The sequence below is a fragment of the Podarcis muralis genome, chromosome 4 (genome assembly GCF_964188315.1).
Source record: "Podarcis muralis chromosome 4, rPodMur119.hap1.1, whole genome shotgun sequence".
Lineage (NCBI taxonomy): Eukaryota > Metazoa > Chordata > Lepidosauria > Squamata > Lacertidae > Podarcis > Podarcis muralis.
The window spans coordinates 5,103,059-5,130,319 of record NC_135658.1 but is presented as its reverse complement, the minus strand read 5'-3'; the positions used below and the strand labels follow the sequence as shown (position 1 = coordinate 5,130,319).

At 48.8% G+C, this 27,261-nt stretch overlaps 2 protein-coding genes across 5 annotated transcripts in view; both read right to left on the bottom strand.

Annotated features, from left to right (window-relative positions):
• The window catches only part of ARRB1 (arrestin beta 1), a 123,514-nt gene extending 102,240 nt beyond the window's left edge, over positions 1-21,274 (bottom strand). The window contains exon 1 of the mRNA XM_077926825.1: positions 20,891-21,274. Within this exon, the coding sequence (XP_077782951.1) occupies positions 20,891-20,910 (20 nt within the window). The 5' untranslated portion in view covers positions 20,911-21,274. The remainder of the gene's footprint in view (positions 1-20,890) is intronic.
• A 1,798-nt stretch (positions 21,275-23,072) lies between these two features.
• Positions 23,073-27,261, bottom strand: part of ATG16L2 (autophagy related 16 like 2) — a 47,786-nt gene continuing 43,597 nt past the window's right edge. For all 4 annotated transcript variants that reach the window (XM_077926820.1, XM_028725805.2, XM_077926821.1 and 1 more), the window contains 2 exons: positions 26,980-27,081; positions 23,073-26,067 (listed from right to left, as the gene is read on the bottom strand). In XM_077926820.1, the coding sequence (XP_077782946.1) occupies positions 25,980-26,067; positions 26,980-27,081 (190 nt within the window). In that variant the 3' untranslated portion in view covers positions 23,073-25,979. The remainder of the gene's footprint in view (positions 26,068-26,979; positions 27,082-27,261) is intronic.

Genomic DNA, 27,261 nt, shown 5'->3' with positions numbered 1-27,261 from the left:
GGTCCCCTAAGTCCCATCCCTTTCCTTACATCAAACAAGCCATTAAGAGTGTTGCAATTAGTTGTGTAATAGGCAGAGATGGCGGTTTAGAAGCACGGTTAGGAGGAGCAGGATGTGATCCTCCGCCCTCCCGGAGCCGGCTTTTTAATAAATCGGAGAGCGCTTCCCGCTCAACCTCTCGCAAATGGCCTGGGAACGAGCGCAATTGCTAAGAAGCCCTGGCCGGCTGTGTAAACAGTTTGATCAAAACTTCCGAGAGACTTGTCCAAGGTCCAGAACGCGCTCCTCAAGATCGCAGGCCTCCTCTTCGAAGGACAATGCGGGGACGGGCACGTGCCTTTGTCAACCACATTGAGGTGTTTGTTTGTTACAATCAAGCAGTGAATAAATTTCATTACACCAATATATGGACATGGCTGAGAAGGTGAAGCACCACGACGGGTGTTGCAAGCAGCGTTCGAAATCCACCTGGTAGATTTTGCACCTGGCTATTGGCAGGAAGATCAAACCGATCCATTCTGAAGAAAATCAGCCCTGAGTGCTCACTGGAAGGACAGATCGTGAAGCTGAGGCTCCAATACTTTGGCCACCTCATGAGAAGGGAAGACTCCCTGGAAAAGACCCTGATGTTGGGAAAGATTGAGGGCACAAGGAGAAGGGGACAGCAGAGGACGAGATGGTTGGACAGTGTTCTCGAAGCTACTAGCATGAGTTTGACCAAACTGCGGGAGGCAGTGGAAGACAGGAGGGCCTGGCGTGCTCTGGTCCAGGGGGTCACGAAGAGTCAGACAAGACTAAACAACAACATTGGCCACTTTGAGGCGCAGGTGGTGCTGTGGGTTAAACCACAGAGCCTAGGACTTGCTGATCTGAAGGTTGGCGGTTCGAATCCCCGCAACGGGGTGAGCTCTTGTTGCTCAGTCCCAGCTCCTGCCAACCTAGCAGTTTGAAAGCACGTCAAAGTGCAAGTAGATAAATAGGTACCGCTCCGGCGGGAAGGTAAACGGTGTTTCTGTGCACTCCTCTGGTTCGCCAGAAGCGGCTTAGTCATGCTGGCCACATGACCCGGAAGCTGTATGCCGGCTCCCTTGGCCAATAAAGTGAGATGAGCACCGCAACTCCAGAGTCGGCCACGACTGGACCTAATGGTCAGGGGTCCCTTTACCTTATTGGCCACTTGCAACCAAGTGAAGATGTCAAGTGCCACGATGGTACCTGATGTCTCCACCATCTGGAGGTGTGTGCCTGGAGATCCGTGGATCTTGCCTGTTTTCACACACGAGCGACACACCCTGTAGAATTCTGTTATTTTTTTATCTGCACAATCAGAAAGAATTTCAGGAACCAAAAAGCTGCATTGAATAAAAATACAGTGGTACCTCGGTTTACGAAATTAATCCGTTGCAGAAGTCCGTTCTTAAACCAAAACCGTTCTTAAACCAAGGTGCGCTTTTCCTAATGAGGTTTCCCGCTGCTGATGCCCTTCCACCGTTCAGATTCCGTTCGTAGACCGAGGTAAAGTTCACAAACCGGGACACTACTTCCGGTTTTGCGGAGTTCGTAAACCGAATAGTTCGTAAACAGGACTGTTCTTAAACCGAGGTACCACTGTAAGACTTTTGAACCATCTGGTAACTAGGCATTCTGTTTTGGAGCCTATCTTAAACACCTGAGTTTCTCACACTGGTTCCCAGGCCCTGATAGAGAGTCCAGGAAGGAGGGCTAAATTTGGGCCCCTGGACCCCAGCTTCCCAGCCCCTGGAATATGTCATAATAATAATAATAATAATTCATTATTTATACCCCGCCCATCTGGCTGAGTTTCCCCAGCCACTCTGGGCGGCTCCCAATCGAGTGTTAAAAACAATACAGCATTAAATATTAAAATCTTCCCTAAACAGGGCTGCCTTCAGATGTCTTTTAAAAATAGGAACTAAATACCCACTTAAAAAAAATTAAGTTAGAATTTCTAGAGTGCAAAAAGAAGATGTAAAACATGTGGGCAGGGGAATCAAAGCAGGACATTTATTATTATTTTTAAAAAGCCACAGTAAGAGCTGCTTACTCCTCCAGAATTCTGGTCCTGGAGGAGACTCTTGAGAGTCCCATGGACTGCAAGAAGATCAAACCTATCCATTCTGAAGGAAATCAGCCCTGAGTGCTCACTGGAAGGACAGATCCTGAAGCTGAGGCTCCAGTACTTTGGCCACCTCATAAGAAGAGAAGACTCCCTGGAAAAGACCCTGATGCTGGGAAAGATGGAGGGCACAAGGAGAAGGGGACGACAGAGGACGAGATGGTGGGACAGTGTTCTCAAAGCAACCAGCATGAGTTTGACCAAACTGCGGGAGGCAGGGGAAGACAGGAGTGCCTGGCGTGCTCTGGTCCAGGGGGTCACGAAGAGTCGGACACGACTAAATGACTAAACAACAACAACAAAGAGCTGCTGCTTTAGAAGATGGTGGACTTTCATTTGCTAGAGGGTTTTACGCAGAGGCTGGGTGGCGACGGGTCCAGCGTGCTGGAGCCGTGAGCTCCCTGAGTCGGCAGCCGGGGCTGGACTAGAAGACCTGATGGGGTCCCTTCCCAACCCTCAAGATTTTAAGGAATTGTAAGGTGCCAGTTTAAAACAGCGCACAGCTTGTTCTCCAGGCCTGAGCACAAGGCTCAGGTGGGAGGCCCTACAAAACCAAATCTCTCCCCGCACGAGCGACACAGATGCAGGATGAATTATGCAGAGGCTAGGAAAATATATGTGAGTGAACCACTTTGCTTGGCACAGCGTTTGGGTCCCCTGGCGCAAAACCCCAGCTTTACGATTCGGCTGGTGCCTTGCAAAGGCAGGCAGGCAGGCAGGCAGGGCAGATAATGTTTTTTGCATTTCTAGATCCGTCCTGGCAATGGGAGGCAAGACGTGATGAGCAGAGGGTGCTAAGGAAAGGAGGGACATGAGACCCCATCCTGATTTACACTGTCTGCACAGGGGCAGGTCTGCAAAGCAGCCAAGACTCCCTTGGAGACGAACGAAGCGAGTTTTGCACAATCTGACCGACGAGAAACGCCAGGAATCTCGGCAGATAAGGAAGCAAGGAGTTTCTGACACCGAGAACACAACACAGGCTGCATAAATCCAGGAAGAAAGGCTGATGTAGCCCAAGAGCGGGACACTCTAACCTAGCAAATCCTTGGAGCTGTCAACATCCCGATCGGAACGTTTTTCTGCTCAGAAACGTCTCGGATAAATAGCAACCCTCGAGGCTCAGAAGAAGATTTTTAATGTCAAAGTGCCTTTTCTCCAGGGTCCAAGAGCTAGAAAGAAAAAAAGGATGGGGGAGGGGAGAGCCAAGGGCAATGTCAGCCAGGAAACCTAAATATTCAGCAGATTCGCTCAGTTTTTTTTGGGGGGGGGGGGAGAGAAGCAGATGGTGTCTCAGAGAAAACGAGAAGCAGCAAAACAGGGTGATGGCTGCCAGTTCTTGGATTAGGCAGCATGCAAAATGTTGGGAGCTTCTGAGTGACTTGAAGCGCTTCACGACACAGCACAAAGAGTGACAAAAACATCCATTATTATTATTATTATTATTATTATTATTATTATTATTATTATTATTATTATTTTGGGGAGCTGATGCTATTTTCAGGTCTGATTCAGTCACATACAATGGTACCTTGGTTCTCAAACTTAATCTGTTCCAGAAATCCGTTCCAAAGCCAAAGCGTTGCAAAACCAAGGCGCGCTTTCCCATAGAAAGTAATGCAAAACGGATTAATCCGTTCCATATTTTTAAAAACAACCCCCAAAACAGCAATTTAACATGAATTTTACTATCTAATGAGACCACTGATCCATTAAATGAAAGTAATAATCAATGTAAAGGTAAAGGGACCCCTGACCATTAGGTCCAGTCGTGACCGACTCTGGGGTTGCGGCGCTCATCTCGCTTTATTGGCCGAGGGACAGCTTCCGGGTCATGTGGCCAGCATGACAAAGCCGCTTCTGGCGAACCAGAGCAGCACACGGAAACACCGTTTACCTTCCCGCCTGAGCGGTATCTATTTATCTACTTGCACTTTGATGTGCTTTTGAACTGCTAGGTGGGCAGGAGCAGGGACCGAGCAACAGGAGCTCACCCCGTCGCGGGGATTCGAACCACCGACCTTCTGATCGGCAAGTCCTAGGCTCTGTGGTTTAACCCACAGTGCCACCCGCATCCCTCTCCAATAATCAATGTACTGTACTATAAAATAAATAAGACTGTATTGTAGATGATAAAAATTAAAATTAAATGATAGTCATTGTTTGGATTGGGGGGGGGGGCTTTTATCCATTTCCTCAGTCACACAGTCAATCAGTAGCTGAACTGGGTTCCACACAGTCACAAAAACAAATTAACCGAGAAAGCTACAAAAACAAAAGCACAAAATAAATAGCAAAAACAAAAGTGCCAAACTTAATCTGTTCCTGAAGTCCATTTGACTTCCGAAATGTTCGAAAACCAAGGCACAGCTTCTGATTGGTGCAGGCGCCCCAGAAACAATAGCCGACAACCACATATAACACTCGGCTTCCAAAAAATGTTTGAAAACCAGAACACACACTTCCGGATTTTCGCCATTTGAGAACCAAGGCATTTGAGAACTAAGGTACAACTGTACTGGAATTGAAGTCCATTTGGCACTCTTGCGTAGCAAACCCGCTCCCCTGAAAGCTCGAATTCCTTGCAGTAAGTAAAGCGATGGGAAACAGCACTTTAAAGTGTGCAATAACAATGGTTTGGTGCAACAGTGTGTAACCTCCCTGCAAACATATAAGAATGAATGCTCAGTAAATAGCAGACATCGTCTAACCTCCTGCAAGCTTGGTGAAAACAGATCAGGATAAATGCTCAAAAAATTGTCATTGTGTTTTTTAAAAAATAGTCTCGCTAGGGAAGTTTTAAAACTGAATTTTCTTTTTTTAAAAACCCCTTTTAACCAAGGAAACAGGAACTTTTTCAGCAAAACCTCCATAGAAATGAATGGGAGATGCACAAGAACATGATTTCTTTACAAAATTAATATACAGCTTGATTGTAAAAACAAACAAACCTCAAAGCGGTTTACTACCCAAATTTGTCGGGTTTACAAAAAGAGTAAAACAATGCAATTGTTAGTAAAAACAATCAAAACATTCAAAAAGTGAATTCCAAATGCCATTAAAATAGGAATTCATTTTTATAAACAGTGTATTAGGTTAAGATTAGGTTAACAACAATAACAATCAAGTAAAGTCTAGGTTTTTTCTTTGTTTGTTTACATGGGTGTTTATTTTTATTATTATTATTGTTTGCACGTCCTATTTTACCTTGTGCACTTACGATTTCATACTTACTTTTCAATAAAAAATATTTAAAAATTCAAAAACTTAAAAGCAGCAATAAGCTAAAAACAAACCAGCATTCCAGATATCTGAGTAGCCAAGTCTAAACAAAATTGACCGCACGTCCTTGCACCTTCTCTCATTATTTTCAGTGTGTGGAAGAACTTCCCACTCAACATTTTAGAGCACAAACTATTAGGACGGCCCATTGTTAGTGGATATTAGTGACACGAAAGCAGATATCTCACAGAGGTCTGCCTTTCTTGAAATGTTAGCGCTGTGTTGTTTTCCTTGCCCCGTATTTCTCGCCTGGCACTGAGAACCAAAAAGGCCCTGCAGAAATGTTTGGAGCCTCCGGTTCGGTCTTCCAAACAAGCAGCGAAGAGCAAATTGCTTTTCCCAGAAAGCTGCAGCTTCCTTCTCGGAAACAAGCGAAACTCCCAGCAAAGCCAATTCCCCCCAGGGATTCTGAATCTGCAAGGATCCGGCCGAAGGGAAGCTTTTGAAAAGTTCACCCCAGTCCCAAACAGCAGGGTCATCTCTACAACACTCAGAGCTGCCTTCCTCTTCACATTCCCGGGACGGCAGCCAGGACAACTGCACTGGACCAGGGGTCAGCAAAGTTGACCTCGCCTGGGCCGGTTCACTCCAGCAGAGATCGCTCCGTGGGCTGGATTGCACGCACGCCCGTAATTTCTGGCGTCTGCGTCTGTGTAGACACGATTTTTTAAATATATATATATATTAATTAGGAATTTAAACAAATCGTATTAGTTTACAACATATCATCCTTTTTTTTCCCCATTCCCCCCTCCCCCCCATAAAACAACCCACCCTCCTCTCCCCTCCGACTTCCCTCGGTTCCAATCTCTGGTTTCTCTATAGATGCTATTCTCTGTATGTTACAAAATTGTAAAGTAAAGGTAAAGTGACCACTGACCGTTAGGTCCAGTCGTGGCCGACTCTGGGGTTGCGGCGCTCATCTCGCTTTATTGGCCGAGGGAGCCGGCATACAGCTTCCGGGTCATGTGGCCAGCATGACTAAGCCGCTTCTGGTGGACCAGAGCAGCCCACGGAAACGCCGTTTACCTTCCCGCCGGAGCGGTACCTATTTATCTACTTGCACTTTGATGTGCTTTCAAACTGCTAGGTTGGCTGGAGTACAAAATTGTATAAATCCTTAATTTATCTGACTAGTTATTACAGTGGTACCTCAGGTTACATACGCTTCAGGTTACATACACTTCAGGTTACAGACTCTGCTAACCTGTGCTTCAGGTTAAGAACTTTGCTTCAGGATGAGAACAGAAATCGTGCTCTGGTGGCGTGGCAGCAGCAGGAGGCCCCATTAGCTAAAGTGGTGCTTCAGGTTAAGAACAGTTTCAGGTTAAGAACGGACCTCCAGAACAAATTAAGTACTTAACCCGAGGTACCACTGTATCAATAAAAAAATTGTGATTGTTTATTCAAAGCCTGCCAAGGAGTCCAGTTCGCTTTGTTGCTTCTTTAAATACTTTGTAAAAGGTTCCCATTCATCTTTAAAGTCACAGTTATCCTTGCCCTGTAGTTTATGTGTCAGTTTTGCCAGTTCTGCATAGTCCATCAGTTTCTCTTGCCATAGTTCTTTAGTCGGAGTTTCCTCATTCTTCCATCCTTGTGCTATTAGAATAGAATCATAGAATAGAATCATAGAGTTGGAAGAGACCCCAAGGGCCATCGAGTCCAACCCCCTGCCAAGCAGGAAACACCATCAGAGCACTCCTGACATATGGTTGTCAAGCCTCTGCTTAAAGACCTCCAAAGAAGGAGACTCCACCACACTCCTTGGCAGCAAATTCCACTGTCAAACAGCTCTTACTGTCAGGAAGTTCTTCCTAATGTTTAGGTGGAATCTTCTTTCTTGTAGTTTGGATCCATTGCTCCGTGTCCGCTTCTCTGGAGCAGCAGAAAACAACCTTTCTCCCTCCTCTATATGACATCCTTTTATATATTTGAACATGGCTATCATATCACCCCTTAACCTCCTCTTCTCCCGGCTAAACATGCCCAGCTCCCTTAGCCGTTCCTCATAAGGCATCGTTTCCAGGCCTTTGACCATTTTGGTTGCCCTCTTGTGGACACGTTCCAGTTTGTCAGTGTCCTTCTTGAACTGTGGTGCCCAGAACTGGACACAGTACTCCAGGTGAGGTCTGACCAGAGCAGAATACAGTGGCACTATTACTTCCCTTGATCTAGATGCTATACTCCTATTGAGGAAGCCCAGAATTGCATTGGCTGTTTTAGCTGCCGCGTCACACTGTTGGCTCATGTCAAGTTTGTGGTCAACCAAGACTCCTAGATCCTTATTAAGACTCTTGCTGCTGTTGTTGCATACATGAAGATACTTTTCAGCTTCCTTGGCAGGTCTTTCCCTACAATCCCTAACAGAAATGCTTCAGGTTTCTTAACATATGTTAGATGGAACATTTTCTTCAGTTCATTGTATATCATTTCCCAGAGTTTTTTAATTTCATTACAGTCCCACCACATATGGTAAAATGTCCCTTCCTTTTCCTTACACTTCCAAAACATATTTGAGCTAGTTTTATACATTTTCCCTAATTGCACTGATGTCATATACCATCTATGCATCATCTTCATATATTTTTCTTTTAACAAAGAACAATCTGTAAATTTTAAATCAATTTTCCATAACCTTTCCCAATCTTCCTGCACAGACGCGATTTCCGGTGCCGCGGAAGTGAGTCCCCGTGCTGCGATGCGCCGGTTTAGCACAGCATGCAAGGACTCACCAGCCAGGCGGCCCAGTTCAGGGGTGGATCGGGGGCTGGTTAAACAACCCCCGTGGGCTGCTTTTGGCCCATAGGCCTTAGGTTGCCGACCCCTGCACTGGACAAACATCAAACGCTAAGGGGGAGCAGAGCCGCCGTTTGACTCAAAGAAGTTGCTTAGGCTCCACATAGGAGCTTCCCTTCACTGTCCAACAATTGTGCTTCTATTCTGGCTGCCTTGTCAATGAGCCCCGCTGGAAAAGAGCCAGGGGCCATCAAGCCCTAAGGCGGCCAGTCAGGTATCACGATGGCTTGCTTGCCTTTGGGTTTACCCAGCCCCCTGCCCTTGATATTTGCATTATGAATGGTCCGTGCCATCATTTAAAAGGGGGAAAAAACAAGCCCAGAATAAGCCACTAGATGTGTGGAGTTCCCCTGGATCGGGGGACTTTTCTTCTTTAAGTTCTCAAAGTTCTTAACCGAGGTTGTCACCTGAACTAGCCAGATGTTCAACTGTGAATCAATCACAGCCAGTCAATCCTTTGAAAAATAAGACTTTAGAACTGTCTTGCCCCAAAATGAAAATTAGGCATTCTGTTTTGGCGACTGTAACCCTGGTTTAAGGAGGACTGTAACCCTGGTTTAAGGAAGACTATAACCCTGGTTTGAGGTGGACCGTAACCCCAGTCTAAGGAGGACTGTTTTTTGTCATTTACTCACTGTAAGCCTGGCTTAAAGGTAAAGGGACCCCTGACCATTAGGTCCAATCGTGGCCGACTCTGGTGTTGCAGTGCTCATCTCGCTTTACTGGCCGAGGGAGCCGATGTACAGCTTCCGGGTTATGTGGCCAGCATGACTAAGCCGCTTCTGGCAAACCAGAGCAGCACACAGAAACGCCATTTACCTTCCCACCGGAGCAGTACCTGTTTATCTACTTGCACTTTGTGCTTTCGAACTGCTAGGTTGGCAGGAGCAGGGACAGAGCAATGGGAGCTCACCCTGTCATGGGTATTCGAACCGCCAACCTTCTGATCGGCAAGCCCAAGAGGCTCAGTGGTTTAAACCACAGCGCCACGTGCATCCCAAGCAACCCTGGTTTAAGGAGGCCTGTAACCCTGGTTTATTCGGTGCCTAGCTTCTATATCTGAGTTTATAACACTGCTCGCCTGAAGTAAGAAAGATGACACATCTCAAGCCTGCCTCAAGCTGGCTTACTCATAGGCTTTGAAAACAAGACGAAAAATGCCTTGCTATATGGGGAGAAAACAAAGAACCTGTAAAATTTTGCATATCAGCAATGAGATGTTCCTACACATACACAGGTAGTGAGTAGCTCAGAGTTAGTTAACTGAGGAAGTGGATTGGGGGAAATCAATTCGCTCCGCTCTCCTCCCTGAAGAAGAGAGCTTTCGACATTTCTGAACTTTCCAAGCGAAGCTGAACATTATGTTTTGTTCCCAGCATGCAAGTGGATTATGGGAAGCAGGCGGCAATCTCTCCCCCCCCCCCCACTCTCTGTGCGGAAACAGAACCTTTACCTCCGAAGACCTATCCAAATTTTGACGCAAATGCTGAGAAGCTTAGAAGTGAACATGGCACAGTCGGCCTGCAAATATATTGCGCAGCTCCAGGGAGGGAGCGTCCAGCTCAGGGCCTGCCTTGCGTGCAGAAGGTACCGGGTTCAATTCCCGGTGTCTCCAGGCAGGGCTGGCAAAAGCTCTTGCCTGTAACCCTGGAAAGGCGCTGCCAGTCAGAGTAGACAAAATGGAGTCAGCAAAAAGCAGCTCCTTCTGTTCTTATATATTTTTAAGCAGCAGTTGTGGTGCAAGACAGCTGGAGGGCACCAGGTTGGGGAAGACTGCAGGGCAGGAAATCTAGATAGCTATGCCTAAAAAAAGAAAAAAATGAATCCCTGTTCGGTCGTGGTCACAAGAACAGATAACGAAGTAAGCAATGCAGAAGGAACCGTTTTGGAGAAAAAGGGAACAGGCACATACAATCACGTTTTTATTTTATTATTGTTAACATTTATCTACATATCGCCATCAGGGCACAGAGCTCCGTGCACAATTAAAACAATAAATTCTGCCACTGCCTTTCCATCGGTCTGGATTATTATTCGGTTTCAGCACTTCATGTCTTGTGCTACTTACAGTGGTACCTTGGGTTACAGACGCTTCAGGTTACAGACTCCACTAAACCAAAAATATTACCTCAAGATAAGAACTTTGCTTCAGGATGAGAAAAGAAATCGTCCTCCGGCGGCAGGAGGCCCCGTTAGCTAAAGTGGTACGTCAGGTTAAGAACAGTTTCAGGTTAAGAACGGACCTCCGGAACGAATTAAGTACTGGTACATAACCCGAGGTACCACTGTATTTTCCCAGTAGTGATGTATGGAAGTGAGAGCTGGACCATAAAGAAGGCTGGTCGTCGAAGAATTGATGCTTTTGAATTATGGTGCTGGAGGAGACTCTTGAGAGTCCCATGGACGGCAAGAAGATCAAACGCATCCATTCTGAAGGAAATCAGCCCTGAGTGCTCACTGGAAGGACAGATCGTGAAGCCGAGTCTCCAAAGACTTTGGCCACCTCATGAGAAGAGAAGACTCCCTGGAAAAGCCCCTGATGTTGGGGAAGATGGAGGGCACAAGGAGAAGGGGGCGACAGAGGACGAGATGGTGGGACAGTGTTCTCGAAGCTACAAACATGAGTTTGACCAAACTGTGGGAGACAGTGAAAGACAGGAGGGCCTGGCGTGCTCTGGTCCAGGGGGTCACGAAGAGGCGGACATGACTAAACAAGTAAACAACAATAATAACCACTGTATCAACTTTAGTAACCGGTTTTTTATCTGTTTCTCCCATGCGTACAGCTGAAACGGATGCTTCCAGCCGTTGCCACATGTAACCTGCATGATACGCTATACACGCAATGAAAGTGTTTGGGTGGGGAGTGTGAGAAATCCTGCCCCAAAGGGCATTCAATCTGCAACAACAAATATGAACGATGTGATTTTTTAAAAAGCCATGGTTTGAAATGCAATCTTCACAAGCCATTACCTTCAGGTACGCTAAAACAGCTGCGCCTTATTTTGTGACCTCATCTTAACGCACCGGGAGAGGTCCCTAAGTTGTGTACTCAAGACAACACAAGTGAGGTATTCACGCCTCTCAACCATCCTTTCATACCACTCGTTCTTAGAGCTGAAAAGGCAGCACTATTCATGCCAGCAACATTACATGCTAAAAGTGGCCTTGCATAATTCTTTTAAGTCCCTGCAGATATGAAGCTATTGTGTCAGGACGAAGGCAGATCAGAACCATTCCCTCCACCAACGAACTCACAAGGTATGTGTGCAGGATTTTTCCTCAGCAAGCAGGAGCGTCCAACACACCACCCCTCTTTCAATGTGAAGTGGTACAGCCCCGTGACCGCACCACTTGAATCTCCAGATAGTGTGGTTCATTTTTTGCCTCCACATTCCACCTTTCCAAAGACCTTGGGAGACCAAGTGGTTCTCCCCTTCCTCATTTAATTCCCATGATGGCCCTGTGAGGTAGGTTAGGCTGAGAGGCAGTGACATACTCTGGTTATCTCCCGCTTGGACTACTGTCATGCGTTCTACGTGGGGCTACCTTTGAAGGTGACTCGGAAACTGCAATTAATCCAGAATGCGGCAGCTAGACTGGTGACTGGGAGCAGCCGCTGAGACCACATAACACCTGAAAGACCTTCATTGTCTCCCATTGGCTGCCCGGACACGGAGGTCCAGCTCCAAGGGCCTTCTGATGGTTCCCTCACTGCGAGAGGTGAGGTTACAGGGAACGAGGAAGAGGGCCTTCTCGGTGGTGGCCCCCACCCTGTGGAACGCCCTCCCATCAGATGTCAAAGAGAACAACAACTATCTGACGTTTAGAAGACATCTGAAGGCAGCCCTGTTTAGGGAAGCTTTTAATGTTTGATGTTTTATTGTGCTTTTAATTCTGTTGGGAGCCGCCAAGAGTGGCCTTCTGGCAGTTCCCTCACTGTGAGGGTTACAGGGAAACAGGGAGAGGGCCTTCTCGGTGGTGGCACCCTCCCAACGTCAAAAGAAACAATCTGACTTTTAGAAGACATCTGAAGGCAGCCCTGTATAGGGAAGCTTTTTAATGTTCTATTACAGGCATAGGCAAACTCGGCCCTCCAGATGTTTTGGGACAACAACTCCCATGATCCCTAGCTAACAGGACCAGTGGTCAGGGATGATGGGAGTTGTAGTCCCAAGACATCTGGAGGGCCGAGTTTGCCTATGCCTGGTGCATTATGTTTTTATATGTGTTGGAAGCTGCCCAGAGTAGCTGGGGCAATGCAGCCACATGGGCAGAATGTAAATCATAAAATTATGATGGTGATGATGATCATTGGTGGTGGGGGAGAGGTCACAAATGAACCCTGAACCACAGGTGTCATTCTTCTGGCCCCAGAGCTGGAGCCACAAAAGCTTATTCCGCCGATGTCTCTCTTCCTCACCTGACCCGCCATGGTAGTTCACCACTGCCAGCCGCTCTGGTTAGGCTCAGGAACTAACGAGCTCGTTAGGCACGCGTCTGGGATGCTCCATAGCTAAGGATCACTCTATTTAGTCGCCGATAATTGAGTGGTGTTTGTTTGATCTCCGTTTCGAAGATTTATGGGGTTTTTTATTTCTTTCCATGTGGCAAGAGCAGAATATTAAAGCGATTTCATCGATTTCCTTTGAACACACTGAATGGAGAAGGAAATCCAACCCGCTCAACATTTCAGCGCAATGCTCAGGCACGTTGCAGCAGATGGCATTGCTGGGTGTGCAAAGGGTAAAAAGTAAGAGGAATGGGCATGCAAAGGCGGTAGCTCAGGGGCAGGAGGCCTCGGGTTCAAATCCTGACCCAGCAGCCTCTTCTTCTGTTCTTAGGCCCAGCTCCACCATGGTGACCCTCCTTTCCTTGCAGCAACCCGCACTCAACAGTGCTTGAGAAAGACTCAACATGGTGGCCCCTTTCGAGGAAGAGAGAGAGAGCTTTTCCACAAGTGTGAGCTTACAACAGAATAGTGTTTGGCCTGAATATCATAAGGAAATAAAAAGAGAATGCAAGATCAAGCCAATGGCCTAGTCCAGCAGCCTGTTGTCACACTGGCCAACGAGATACCCATTAGAGTATCTAAGCGGCTTTTGGCCCAGTATCCCTGTAGGAGCGTCTCCACCCACATCGTCCAGCCCAGACACTGAGGTCCAGCTCCGAGGGCCTTCTGGTGGTTCCCTCCCTGCGAGAAGCCAAGTTACAGGGAACCAGGCAGAGGGCCTTCTCGGTGGTGGCACCCGCCCTGTGGAACGCCCTCCCACCAGATGTCAAAGAAATAAACAGCTATCTGACTTTTAAAAGACAGCTCTGTTTAGGGAAGTTTTTAATGTTTGATGTTTTATTGTGTTTTTAATGTTCTGTTGGGAGCTGCCTAGAGTGGCTGGGGAAACCCGGCCAGATGGGTGGGGTATAAATAATAAAATTGTTGTTGTTGTTGGAAACCAGCAAGCAGGATCCATCCACGAGAGCGACTCTCCCCTTCTGTGGTTTCCAGAAACTGGTACAGTGGTAAGGTAAAGGTAAAGGTACCCCTGCCCGTACGGGCCAGTCTTGACAGACTCTAGGGTTGTGCGCCCATCTCACTCTAGAGGCCGGGGGCCAGCGCTGTCCGGAGACACTTCCGGGTCACGTGGCCAGTGTGACAAGCTGCATCTGGCGAGCCAGAGCCGCACACGGAAACACTGTTTACCTTCCCGCTAGTAAGCGGTCCCTATTTATCTACTTGCACCCGGGGGTGCTTTCGAACTGCTAGGTTGGCAGGCACTGGGACCGAGCAACGGGAGCGCACCCCGCCGCGGGGATTCAAACCGCTGACCTTTCGATCGGCAAGGTACAGTGGTACCTCAGGTTAAATACGCTTCAGGTTACATACTCTTCAGGTTACAGACTCCGCTAACCCAGAAATAGTGCTTCGGGTTAAGAACTTTGCTTCAGGATGAGAAGAGAAATCACATGGCAGCAGCGGGAGGCCCCTTTAGCTAAAGTGGTGCTTCAGGTTAAGAACAGTTTTAGGTTAAGAACGGACCTCCGGAACAAATTAAGTACTTAACCCGAGGTACCACTGTATTGAGAAGCAATGCTGCCTCTGTCCATGGAGGCAGACCATAGCCATTCCGGCCAGTAACAACTGATAGCCCTCTTTTCCTCTTTTAAAGTTATCCAAGTTGTTGGCCATGGCTGCTTCCCACAGAAGCGTGTTCCACTATTTAACTGTGCGCTGCGCAAAAAAGGATTGTCTTCAGAGCACTGCCGCCGAGCTCAGATCCTGCCTGTGATCTCCCTGATGTGGATCGCCACTGCGAGAACAAGATCCTGGCCTAGGTGGGCTCGATCCAGCAGCCAGGCTCTCCTGAACTTCTTCTGGTCCCCTAGGGTTCGCCATGCTGCTCTGGGAAATGTAGTGAACACACAGCCTGCGTGGCAGCAGAATGCGCAGGCAGCGCGACCTCCCTGGGCCCCCCTCATGTTTGGGAAACGCTGCTAGGGAGCTGGAAAACAAACAGGACTCAGTGGCGGAGAGATCAAGGCGGGAGTGTTTACGAAGGCCGTAAGTAATGAGAAAGAAGAGCACTGGGCGGCCACAGCAGAGCACCATGCAGGTTGACGGCTGCGCTGCAAAGGGATGTTGGCAACGCCTAGGAGAGGCTCTCGGGCGTTCCAGTTGCAAAGCCAACACTCAGTGGGTTTAATTGTGGAGGTGCTTAATTTTTGCTGCTGCTGGTATTCTATTTTTTTAATTGTTATTGCCAAGCCTGATTACGAGTTAGGTGGAGGTGGTTCAGTTTTACTGCACGCTTACTGAGATGTTTTTATTTATTGATTATGATTAGGGCTGGGCAATACCTGGTTTTCAACATTGCGATATATCACCAGCTAAACGTCGTGTTATTTTAGACATCATGATGTATCAGTATAAGGATGGAGCTACACAGAGGCATTGCCTTGCTGAACAGTTTCCCCCATATTATGATTTTTGCACAGAACACATACACACACACATTATGATTCATGATATGTCGCCAGGACAAAAATTCTGAAACCGACATCGCAATATGGACTTTAAACCTGTTTTGCATAACATATCGCCCAGCCCTACTGATGACTACTTTTGTTATATTTTTGCAATTATGCAAATCTTTTTTCCATTGCGAGCAGCCTTGAGCCTCGTTTAACTATGGAAAGGCAGAATACAAATAAATAACGATGGCAATGAAAGTGGAAGTTCCCTAAACTGGTTTTCACAAGGACTTGTTTCAGATTCACCAGTTTGTCACAATTCCCAGGCTCCTGGCTTGAAGCAGGTTTAGGATTTGTGATAATAAGCTCAGACGCTACAAGAGGCAAATGGAAAGGCCTCTGATCTGCTGAAGGTTTTAGAAGCAGGAGGAGTGAGACAGGAGGAAGATCGCTGGAGACGACATTGCGTGTTGATGGAACCTTCCTCTGTCTATGAATTCTGGCAAAGTGAATCACACAGCTGATATGGAACATCTCTCTCTCTCTCTCTCTCTCACACACACACACACACACACACTGCAATTCAGCACAATCTGGTCCAACTGCAAAAGCAACCCCCAATCAATCAATATCTGGACTAGACGGCCTTCTGGTCTGATCCAGCAAAGCTTTTCTCATGGTGTTAGGGTGCCAACCAAGCAGTTTGTGAACCCCAGAATCAATCCTGGGTTGCAACACCGGCATGACAGGCTCCAGCCAGGGACCCCGATGATGAAAGACAGATGAAAGGGACCAGGCGAAAGGGAAAGCGCAATGGAATTTGCTACTGTCAGTTAAGAGCAGTGGTCCCCAAACTAATGCCCGTGGGCCAGATAAGGCGCGAGGGACTCGTTTATCCGGCCCACGGAGACCCCCGCCGCCTGCTGCCGCTGCCTGCTCTTACCGGCACTGCGCTGCACGGCTGCCCACTTCCAGGTCGGAGGAGCACCGGAAATAGCTTATGCGCATGCGCAAGCATTGTTTGCACATGCGCAAGCATTATTTCCAGTGCACATCTGGGTCGGAGGAGGCCTGTGCACATGCGCACAAGCTATTTCCAGTGCTCCTCCGACCCGGAAGTGCGCCGGAAATAGCGTATGGGCATGCGCTCCCCCGCCCTCCGTGCGATCGGAGCTGGAGACACCGGCCCAGGCGCGGTAAATTTGCTGACCCCTGGTTAAGAGCATCAGAAGAGGCGGCCGGATCAGGCCCATCAAGGCCAGCATCCTGTTTTCCCAGGAGCCCAGGGAGGAACTTCCTCACAGAGACGCTTTGCCTCCTGCAAACATCAACATCCTCCTCTCCACAACTGAAAACGCCCTCGTTTATTCCAGTGGGGTAGAAGAGCTGAAAATAATGCTTTGGTTTCAGATAGTAGCTGAGTAGGAGACTCTTAAGAGCCCCAGACACAAATGTTCATGGCCCTCTAGCAGCTGACCAGAAGTGAAGTCTTTAGCGTGAACTGTTCCACCAGGCCTCTGGCCAGGGCACAGCCTGACTCCCTCCCTCGGCAATCTTCGCAGAGCTCTGGCCCAATGGTTGCCAGTGGCTTGATTTGAATCAATTTTATAATGAATGATTTTAGAGTGTTGTGTTGTGTTGTACTGTTGTACTGTTTTATTGTTGTTAGCCGCCCTGAGCCCGGCTTCGGCTGGGGAGGGCGGGATATAAATAAAAATTATTATTATTATTATTATCATTATTATTATTATTATTATTACTCTGGAAGAGAGGCGTGGGAAATGTTTCTGGCTGTATATCCAAAACAATTAATTTTGATACTAACTATACTATACTACTGCACTGAAATGTTTAAATGGTTCTTTGATTGTCCTTGAATCTTCCCGCTACACTTGCCATCCTCCCCTGCCACACCCTTGGAGGAACATTGCTCTAACCACTACGCCACACTACCTCTCATACATGCAAGGCGGGGTGGGGGGAGAGAAAGGGGAGCGGCTGGGGCGTCATCTTGCCCTTAGTGCTTATATTTTGAATTGGGTTTGGTATTTCAATGTTTACGTGAAGGCGTCCAGAGAATCTGGTCAGCCTTCGACCAAGAGCCATGAAGATTAAAAACAATACCGTATTGGCCCAAATATAAGCCACACCCGAATATAAGTCACACCTTTAAAATTTGGGGGTGGGGGGAGAGAGAAAGAGAGAGAGAAAGACAATACCCAAATACAGTGGTGCCTCAGGTTAAGTACTTAATTCGTTCCAGAGGTCTGTTCTTAACCTGAAGCACCACTTTAGCTAATGGGGCCTCCTGCTGCCGCTGCGCAGCCAGAGCCCGATTTCTGTTCTTATCATGAAGCAAAGTTCTTAACCTGAAGCACTATTTCTGGGTTAGCGGAGTCTGTAACCTGAAGCATATGTAAGCTGAAGCGTATGTAACCCGAGGTACCACTGCATAAGCCGCTTCCTTAAAATTCCGCAGGCACTCACACCCGTTCTGTTTTACCGTATGTCTGTTTCAGCAGCGATATCGTAAAAGAGCCAATTTTTGTAAGTTAAGCCGCACTTTAACTTTTCACGGTCGGAATTTGAGGGGGGGGGGGAGTGAGGCATATATTCGGGCCAATACGCTAATCATCCATTTCTCCTCTTCCAAAGAAGAAAAACTGGAACCAATAACGCAGGGATCCCAAAACTCAGCCCTCCAGATGTCTTGGGACTACAATTCCCATCATCCCTGACCACTGGTCCTGTTAGCTAGGGATGATGGGAGTTGTAGTCCTAAAACATCTGGGGGGCTGAGTTTGGGGGTGCCTGCAATAAGGAGATAAATGAGCTGTCCCTGGAAACTGAGGATGCAGTCTCATGCGCCAGGCTAGGAAGCAGTCAAGTCAGACTGGTCTGCCTAGTTCATTATTGTCTACACTGACCGGCAACACTGTCTCTCCAGGGTTTCAGACAGAGAGCGTTTGAAAGGATAAAAAGGAAGGAAAGCCATTCAGCTCATGTCCTTCTCTACTTGTTGTGAACTAGGCAGGAATTACTTCTGAGCAGACATGGGGATCACTGAACTGTAAATCCATACACAAATCCATTTTTCTTTACAAATCCCGAATACGCCGTGAACCTGGCCACCGTTTTATTTACTAGGGTTTGGGAAAAGGAGGCCCACGCTGAACCTGTCAGCAAAGGCAACAATAATTTTAAGCCGCTCTCCTCCCTGCCACAGCCCCGGTGCCGAACAACGCACCATCTGTCACCAGCTCAGGCGTTACGCAAGGAAGAGGTGCAGCACACCAGAGGCACTTGAGAATGTGCTCCAGAAATGGCTGCATTTGTACACACACACACACACACGCCAGAAAGAGCCTTGCTAAACGCAAAAACCTCTGCCTGGTCCAGCACTCAGGCCCCAAACACAGGCAGGCAGCCAGCGTGCGTCTGATAAGTTGACAAGCAGCAACCCCACACTCTACGTTGCATCTCATAGAATTGGGTGGGATCCCCAAAGGCCATCTAGTCCGACCCCCTGCAATGCAGCTGATGAATCCCTGGGAGATGGATATCCAACCTTGGCTTAAAAACCTCCACCGCCTCCCGAGGAGACCGTTCCACTGTCAAGCAGCTCTTCGCATCAGAAAGTTCTTCCTGATGTTTGGTTGCAATTCCTTTCTTGTAACATGAAGCCATGGGTTCGAGTCCTACCCTCCGGAGCACAACAAGCTTGCTCCCTCTTCCATGTGACAGCCTGTGAGATATTTGAAGGTGGCTCTCCTATCTCCTCTCGGTCTCCTCTTTTCCTAAGCATACCCAGCTCCTTCAACCGTTCCTCATCAGGCTTGGTTTCCAGACCCTTGGTCATCTTGGTTGCCCTCCTCTGCACACCTTCCTTCTTAAACTGAGGTCCCCAGAACTGGTCACGGGCCTCCAGGTGGGGTCTGACCAAGGCAGAATAGAGTAGAACTACTACTTCCCTTGACCTCCCCTGCCCCCAACTCCCAGCGGTATACTACCCCTGAACATGGAGGTTCTGTTTTACTATCATGGCCAAGGTCCGCAAAAATAAAAACGTAAATGATTCAGAGGGATATAAAAGCCTTCAACCTGCCTGACCCTGTTGGGCCAATGCAGCCCCAATTAGTTACAACGTCATTTCACCCCTTGCTGGGAACTAACTGGCAGATACAAAACAAGGAAGGCTTCTGGGCGAGACCTTAATATCACCAGCAGGTCGTGGGCAATTTAAAATATATACATATATATTATTAGCTTTTCTACAGAAAATCTGGAGGAGACTCTTGAGAGTCCCATGGGCTGCAAGAAGACCAAACCTATCCATTCTGAAGGAAATCAGCCCTGAGTGCTCACTGGAAGGACAGATCCTGAAGCTGAGGCTCCAAGACTTTGGCCACCTCATGAGAAGAGAAGACTCCCTGGAAAAGACCCTGATGTTGGGAAAGATGGAGGGCACAAGGAGAAGGGGACGACAGAGGACGAGATGGTTGGACAGTGTTCTCGAAGCTACCAGCATGAGTTTGACCAAACTGCGGGAGGCAGTGGAAGACAGGAGTGCCTGGCGTGCTCTGGTCCAGGGGGTCACGAAGAGTCGGACATGACTAAACGACTAAACAACAAGAACAGAAAATCTGAATCCTGGTTAAAGGAATAAAGGCTGGCATATCTGTGCCAATGATGTTGTGCGGCACATGAGCAGCATTGATCCTGCCACAGACTCCTGACCTTACGGCAGACAAGCCACAGCTCAACCGTAGAGCATCTGCCTTGCAAGTCAAAGGGGGCAGGTTTGATCTCTAGGCAGGGCTGAGCAGTGGCGTAGCGTGGGTTGTCAGCACCCGGGGCAAGGCAAGTAATTTGCGCCCCCTAACCTGTGGATTTGCCCTAACCCCAGATGTTGCGCCCGGTGCGGCCGGCCCCCCCTGCACCCCCCACGCTACGCCACTGGGGCTGAGGATGCTCAGGAGCGCCATTGTTGCCAGTCAGTGCTGGCAATACTAAGCTAGGCGGGACAGGGATCTGACTCAACAGAAGGCAGCTACTTCCTATGCTCCGAATGCCAGCCTGGCCTGGATGCCCCCTCCAACCTTCTTTTCTGGCTCTCCCCAGAATTAGTGGTGGTGTTGTTGTTATTTAAATTTGCATAAAAGCAGGAATCCCCCGCCTCTTCGGTGCTACTCATGCGAGGCTGCAAAGCAGATACACACACACTCAGGAAGAACCTACACCAAAACCAGCGCGATTTTCTTTGGAATGCACCTGCAGAGCTGTTCGTAACTTCCAGGTACCCTTTTACACCATTCCCGAGCTGTCCCCCAACGCCCCCCGCCCGCTTTTCAAACCGGCGCCACCCGCGCCACCTCTTCACACGTTACGTTTTGCGCGCGTGTATCAAGTGAGAACGCAGCGAAACACGTGCCGCACACACTGCATCAACGTGACCGGACCCGTAGTGCAGCGTACGGTCGCCTCCGGGTGGGAAGACACCGCGGCTTGCTGCTGCTGGGTCCACGTCGCCCATACCGGGGCGCAAACGCTCGTCAGAACGCGCCCGACGCGCGTCCCAAGCGCGGCTGCTCCGCAGTCCCGCTCCGGACCCGCATCTCCCTCCAGGCGCGGCCCTGTGAAGCCCCCTTCCCCAGGAAAGACCCCCAGCCAGGCAACCTCCCTCTCCGCGGAGCGCGGCGCACTCACCGGGTGCCTTTGTCGCCCATGGCCTCGGCTGGCGGCTCGGCTGCCGGGCGCGGAGAAAGCGAGGGACGGGGGCGCGCTCCTTGGTCGTCCGTCGGCGGGCGATGGGGCTCGGCTTCTCCCGGCCTGCGCAGCCCGGGCAGGGCAGGGACGGAGCTCCGCCCGGCGGCGGCGGATGCTGCGCGTCGGGAGCCCCCAGCCGCAGCCAGAGCGCAGCGCAGCGACGGAGCGAGAGGAGAGGAAGCGGCGCCCGCCTCGCAGCAGGAGTCCGCGCGGGGGCGGAGAGGGAGCTGCCCGCTTAGAGACGCCCTGACATGCCTCCCCCGCGCCGCCGCCGCCGCCTTCTTCCGGGCCGGGATTGGAGCGCCGCCGCCGCCGCCGCGTAGGGACCGGCCGCTCGCGAGCAGGAGGAGGAGGAGGAGGTGCCGCCAAGCAGCAGCCCAGGCGCGCGCCCCGGATTCCCCTCCTCCGCGCGCGCGTCACGAGCGGCAGACCGCCGAGCCGGCAAACAAAAAAAGAACCCCCAATCCCAAGGGTGGCTCGTCCCCGCCCTGCCCGCCTGATCTTGACACGCGGGACAGCGTTCACACGATGTCCCGGCGCGGAAAGGGGCGCGCGGAGCGAGGCTGGTGGAAAGGCTGGCAGGCTGCTAGGATTTTCGCTTTTGAGGAAGGGAGATGGGGCGGGGGGGGGGAGGGGAGATGCGTAGGATTGTAGAGCTGGGAGGGACCCGAGAGGAGGGTTGCTAAGTCGGTCCTGGCAAAAGAAAGGACTGGGAGGGGCGGTTGGGGGGCGATATTTTTTCCCTTTGGTGCTGAAGTGACTTCAAAGCAATCCATTACAGCCTATTGCAGCCGGACCCTCTGGAATTTGTCACACACATGCCAGCACACACACGTGAATGTGTAGATCTGTCTGTGGTTGGCAACCCAGAGTTTAAATACATGGGCTTCTGCACACCTTCTCAAAGACATGCATTTGGAGAGGACCCCTAACTTGGGGGAGAGAGGGGACCTGAAATATCTATCGATACAGGACGTAGCATTTGACATTTGAAATATGGGACAATCCTGTATTAGAAAGAACAGGTGGCAATCCTCCCTGAGGGTCATCTAATTCCAACTAGCTGCAATGCAGGGATCTTTCGCCCACGGTGGGGCTTGAACCCACGACCCTAGAGTAAGAGACTCGGCCGCTAATGGTTGGCATCTGCCTGTTCATGCCTCAGGATTTGAGGTGCTTGCTGCTGCCCCTCTGATATTATCTGAAATCCAGACACCTGGGCAGGAATTTCCCCAGTGGAGTCCGTGAGAAGCGCTCTCATTCTGTCAATAAAGCTTTCTTGTTTTTGCACTTTCACTGAAACCAAGCAATGAGGATGTGATGGAAGACCCTGAACGAACACAGGGCAGGCCAGACGCCTGCCCTTTCACAAGCGCAAAGGACCACCCCAAAGTGCGTAACTCAAACCAGTGAGCCCAGCTGCAAATAACACGTCGTGGGGGTTAGAGAGAGTGTGTGTGCGCTTGTGAATATGCAGGGTGGGAACAAAGAATGCAGCCGTACCTCCGCTCTGGAAACTCCCTGCCCATTGATATTAAGGCAGGTCCCTTCACAGTATTGTTTTTGGCACCTGCTAAAAATACTTTCCGTTCAGGCTACCTTACCCAGGCATGGAATGTTGACATCTATTTTATTTTTTAAGCTGCCAGTTGTGATGATTAAGCAGCATCTAAACCCGATTAAATAAAATGAATAGGAAACTGCGGGATGAGATCATTGGCCCATTCAGCTCAGCAATGCCTGACTGGTTCTCCCAGCCCTTCTCGGAGATGCAGGATTTGAACCCAAAACCTTCTGCATGCATGCAAAGCAGATGCAAATATTGGAATTACACATTTGGAATTCTAAACCCACCCGGAAGCTGCTGGTTTGGGGCAGGTAATATTATTACTGTTTAGCAATATATCAGGGGGTGGGGGAGCTTTTTCATCCCCCCAAGGGCCGCATTGCTTAATGGGCGGCCTTGTGGGGGCCAGAGGTGGGCGGAGCAAGGGATCTGACTCCTTATCTTTGCACAGGAGGCTACATTCCAGCCACATGATGTATTGCGTTTGTTTGCAAAAATATGTTCATTAGGCAAAACTGCATACAGAAACCTGAATATTAAGAGAAAAAACACACGTTTGGGTTACTCTTTTTTTTAATCGCACACTGATCCAGAAATGTGCTGAATTATGGAAAAATGAGAAACGGGGAGAAACCAGAATGGACCAGTTCAAGCTGTCAGGAAATGCAGTGTTTGGATGCTTGAGTCAGAGGCTTTGCCCATCTAACCCAGTCTTGCACGCTCTGGCTGGCAGCAGCTCCAAAGCCTTGGGCAAGCGCTCTTTCCTTGCCCTACTGCCCAAGATCCATTTTTTATTTAGAGACGATGGGACTTGACACGGGGCCTTCTGCACTCAAAGCATGTGTTCTGCGTAGACACGGGCCTAGGATCTTGTGGTCTCTCATGGAGAGAGTCAGGTAGGCCAGCCCAAGACTGCCTTTCTTCATCAAGAAGCTCTCCCAGGCCTGCAGCAGAGATGCCATGTGCTTTGAACAGAGATGCCAGAACCTTATACCAGCTTCTAGTTGCAGCTCTGCTGACCAGCCTAGTTCTGTTCCATGGCAATTTTGCATGTGCTCAATCTTTATTCTGTCCCATTTCCTGTGGATTTTACACACACACAAAAAGAGCTACATGCTTTCTCAGCACCCCTCTTTAAAAAAAGGCATCCCACATACATTTTTCTCATTTTTTAAAAAAATTGAAAACTGCATTTCAAAATTTGGAAAAATGTGTAGTCTGTTACAGTACTCTCTTTGTCTGCAGTTACCTTCCCTAAGGACAAAGTGCTCCATCATCTGTCGCTCCGTCTCCCATCATCCAATATAAAAGCCATCCGATTGCTCTCCGACTCCCACAGGCTTCTCTCCCCTATCTTGTGGCAGGGAGTTCCAAAGGCATTGGTTTCTTCAAGAAGTGTTTTCCCCAAGCATCGGAGCCTGGGATTGGCCCAGGTGGCCCAAGAAGTGAATCAATGGTTCTCAGCCAGCTGGGAAGCTGGACATCAGAACTGCCTCGGGGGATTGGACCTGGGTTCACCTGGCACGCCATTCCAGCTGCCACCAGGCACACAAGGGGGGAAAGGGCTGCTTAATCACAGAATTGCAGGGTAGGAAGGGACCACTAAAGGTCATCGAGCCCAACCTCTGCCTCTGACTTGCTGGAACTATAGTGGAAAGGAAGACTCACAAGGCAGGTGTGGCTATTCTCAGAGGCTTACACCTGCTTTTGGCTTGCTGGCTCCGATCTTGAACTGTATCCTGTTTCCAAAAGTGGCTGTTCGGATGCAAAGCAGGAGGTTGGTCACTTTCTTCACTTCCTTGTCCTCAGCACCTACAATTCAGAGGTAGTCTGCCTCTGGAGAAGGATGCCCGTTTGCTTGTTTTATTGCTAACCATATTTATTTCCTGCCCGGCAACAAAGTTCTCTGGGCAGCTTGCAATAAATACAGTGGTACCTTGGTTCTCAAATGCCTTGGAACTCAAACAACTTGGAACCCAAACACTGCAAACCCAGAAGTAAGTGTTCCGGTTTGCGAACATTTTTCAGAAGCCGAATGTGCTCCCATTTTGAGTGTTACGCTTCTGATTTGAGTGTTACGATGAGGTCTGTCTGTTTTTGGTATTTATTTTGCGTTTTTGTTTTTGCAGTTTTTTTGTTTTGTTTCTGTGACTGTGTGGAACCCAGTTCAGCAACTGATTGATTGATTGATTGTGTGACTGCAGTACACTGTTTTTTTTTCCCCAACATAATTTTTTATTGATTTGCATGGATCAAAATACAAAACAAAACTATAATATTCCACTTAATGTTTACATAGTTTACAAAGTGGCTTCCTTCAACCTTTCCACAAATCATCCGTGTTAATAAAAGCCAATAGTTCCGCATTTCTTCTTTTGTAGTGCCGTTGATCATTCTGGTTCCTCTGTTTTCCTTTAGACAGTACCCTTTGCTTCTTACAGAGCTCCCTTAAAACCCACTAGTGTTATCTGACCGTCGCTTAGATTTTCCAGATATTCCGTAAAACTTTCCCAATCTTTTATAAACCTCTGGTCTTTTATATATCTGATTTTCCCTGTCATCTTATCCATCTCCACGTAGTCTAATAATTTTGATCTCCATTCCTCTATTGTCGGCAAACCCTCTAACTTCCAGTTTTTGGCTAACAGGACCCTTGCTGCCGTTGTTGCGTACTGGAACAGCTTATAGTCTTTCCTTTTTATCTCCTTTCCTACCAATCCCAGCAGGAATGCCTCGGGTTTTTTAACAAAGGTATAACTTAAGATTTTCTTTATTTCATTATACACACTCTCCCAAAACCCTTTAACCTTTTGGCATTCCCACCACATGTGGTAGAATGTCCCCTCCCTCTCCTGACTGCAGTACACTGTTGATTGCTTGCATTTTATGGATCAATGGTATCGTTAGATAGTAAAATCCACGTTAAATTGCTGTTTTAGGGGTTGTTTTTAAAAGGCTGGAATGGATTAATCCATTTTGCATTATTTTCTATGGGGAAGCACGCCTTGGTTTTGGAACGCTTTGGTTTTGGAATGGACTTCCAGAACGGGTTATGTTTGAGAACCAAGGTACCACTGTATAGCTATTATTTCCAGCAATGATTAGGTTCCACCAATTGCTCTCAAATTTGTCCAGCTCTCTTGTAAAGCCGTCTCAGCTACCAAAAGTCAGCAGGCAAAAGCTGGGAACTGCCTTGCCTTTTGCAGACCCTCCGTGATGGCCGGAGTCTCTTCTCTCGGACCTGAAGGCGCTGTGTGAAAGGCCCACCTTTTCCTTTCCTGTTCTGGCTGCTTGGAGACAGAAGTCTGTGCTTACTTGCACATGGGGAGCCAGCCCACAGACTTGTGACGTCCCTGGACATTCTCTTGAGCCCAGAGACCAGCAGCAACAGACACAGGTAGCCTCAGAGGGAGACAGGAGCCTGAGATTGTCCTCATCTCCAGGTGGCCACAGGGCGAGAGCTCAGCTCCAGAGGACCACCTTCCTGCCTCGGTCCACACTCCCAATGTAGGCTCCTGAGGGGCTCCAGGCCACAGCGTTCACAGGTGAGCTGGAGGCACAAGGAAGGAAAACAGAGAGGCACCACAATGACAGATCATACCCACTCCTTGGACCATATTAAGAGGATGCTACATTATTAGGGATGCGGGTGGCGCTGTGGGTTAAACCACAGAGCCTAGGGCTGGCTGATCAAAAGGTCAGCGGTTTGAATCCCCGCGACGGGGTGAGATCCCATTGCTCGGCCCCAGCTCCTGCCAACCTAGCAGTTCGAAAGCATGCCAAAGTGCAAGTAGATAAATAGGTACCGCTCCAGTGGGAAGGTACACAACATTTCCGTGCACTGCTCTGGTTAGTCATGCTGGCCATATGACCCAGAAGCTGTACACCAGCTCCCTCGGCCAATAAAGCGAGATGAGTGCCGCAGCCCCAGAGTCAGCCACAACTGGACCTAATGGTCAGGGATCCCTTTACCTTTACTATTATTAATAATAATAATAATAATATTAATATACCACCCTATACCAAAAATGTCCACAAATTCTAGGCAAAAGAAAAAGGTAAAGGACTCCTGAATGGTTAAGTCCAGTCAAAGGCAACTATGGGGTTGTGGAGCTCATCTCACTTTCAGGACGAGGGAGCCGGTGTTTGTCCACAGACAGCTTTCTGGGTCATGTGGCCAGCAGGACTAAACCGCTTCTGGCGCAATGGAACATTGTGACGGAAACCAGAGTGCACGGAAACTCAATTTACCTTCCCGCCGCAGCAATACCTATTTATCTACTTGCACTGGTGTGCTTTCAAACTGCTAGGTTGGCAGGAGCTGGGACAGAGCAATGGGAGCTCACCCCGTCACGGGGATTCGAACCGCCGACCTTCTGATCAGGGATGACAGCCTGAGAGAAAAGGGGGAGGCTCTTTTTTAAAAAAAAATCCAGATTTTGGAACCCTAGAAGGTTCTCACCTGTGCACTCCAGGCAGGCTGGTCTCTAGCTTCCCCGTCTCCATGTTCCACAGGTAGAGAGCGCCGTCTGCGGAGCCAACCAGGGCATAGCTTTTATCGGGGCTGGAGAAAGAGGGAAGGAACGCCTGTCAATCAGTGGGATGAAGGAGACGAGGAATACCTGGTTCCAGGGCCAAATTTAGTTTTGATGAGGCCCTAAGCTACCAAAGGTAATGGGGCCCTTTATATGTCCAGCTATCCTTTGTCAGCAACAAATTGCCACTGTTTTTTGTGTTGAATATA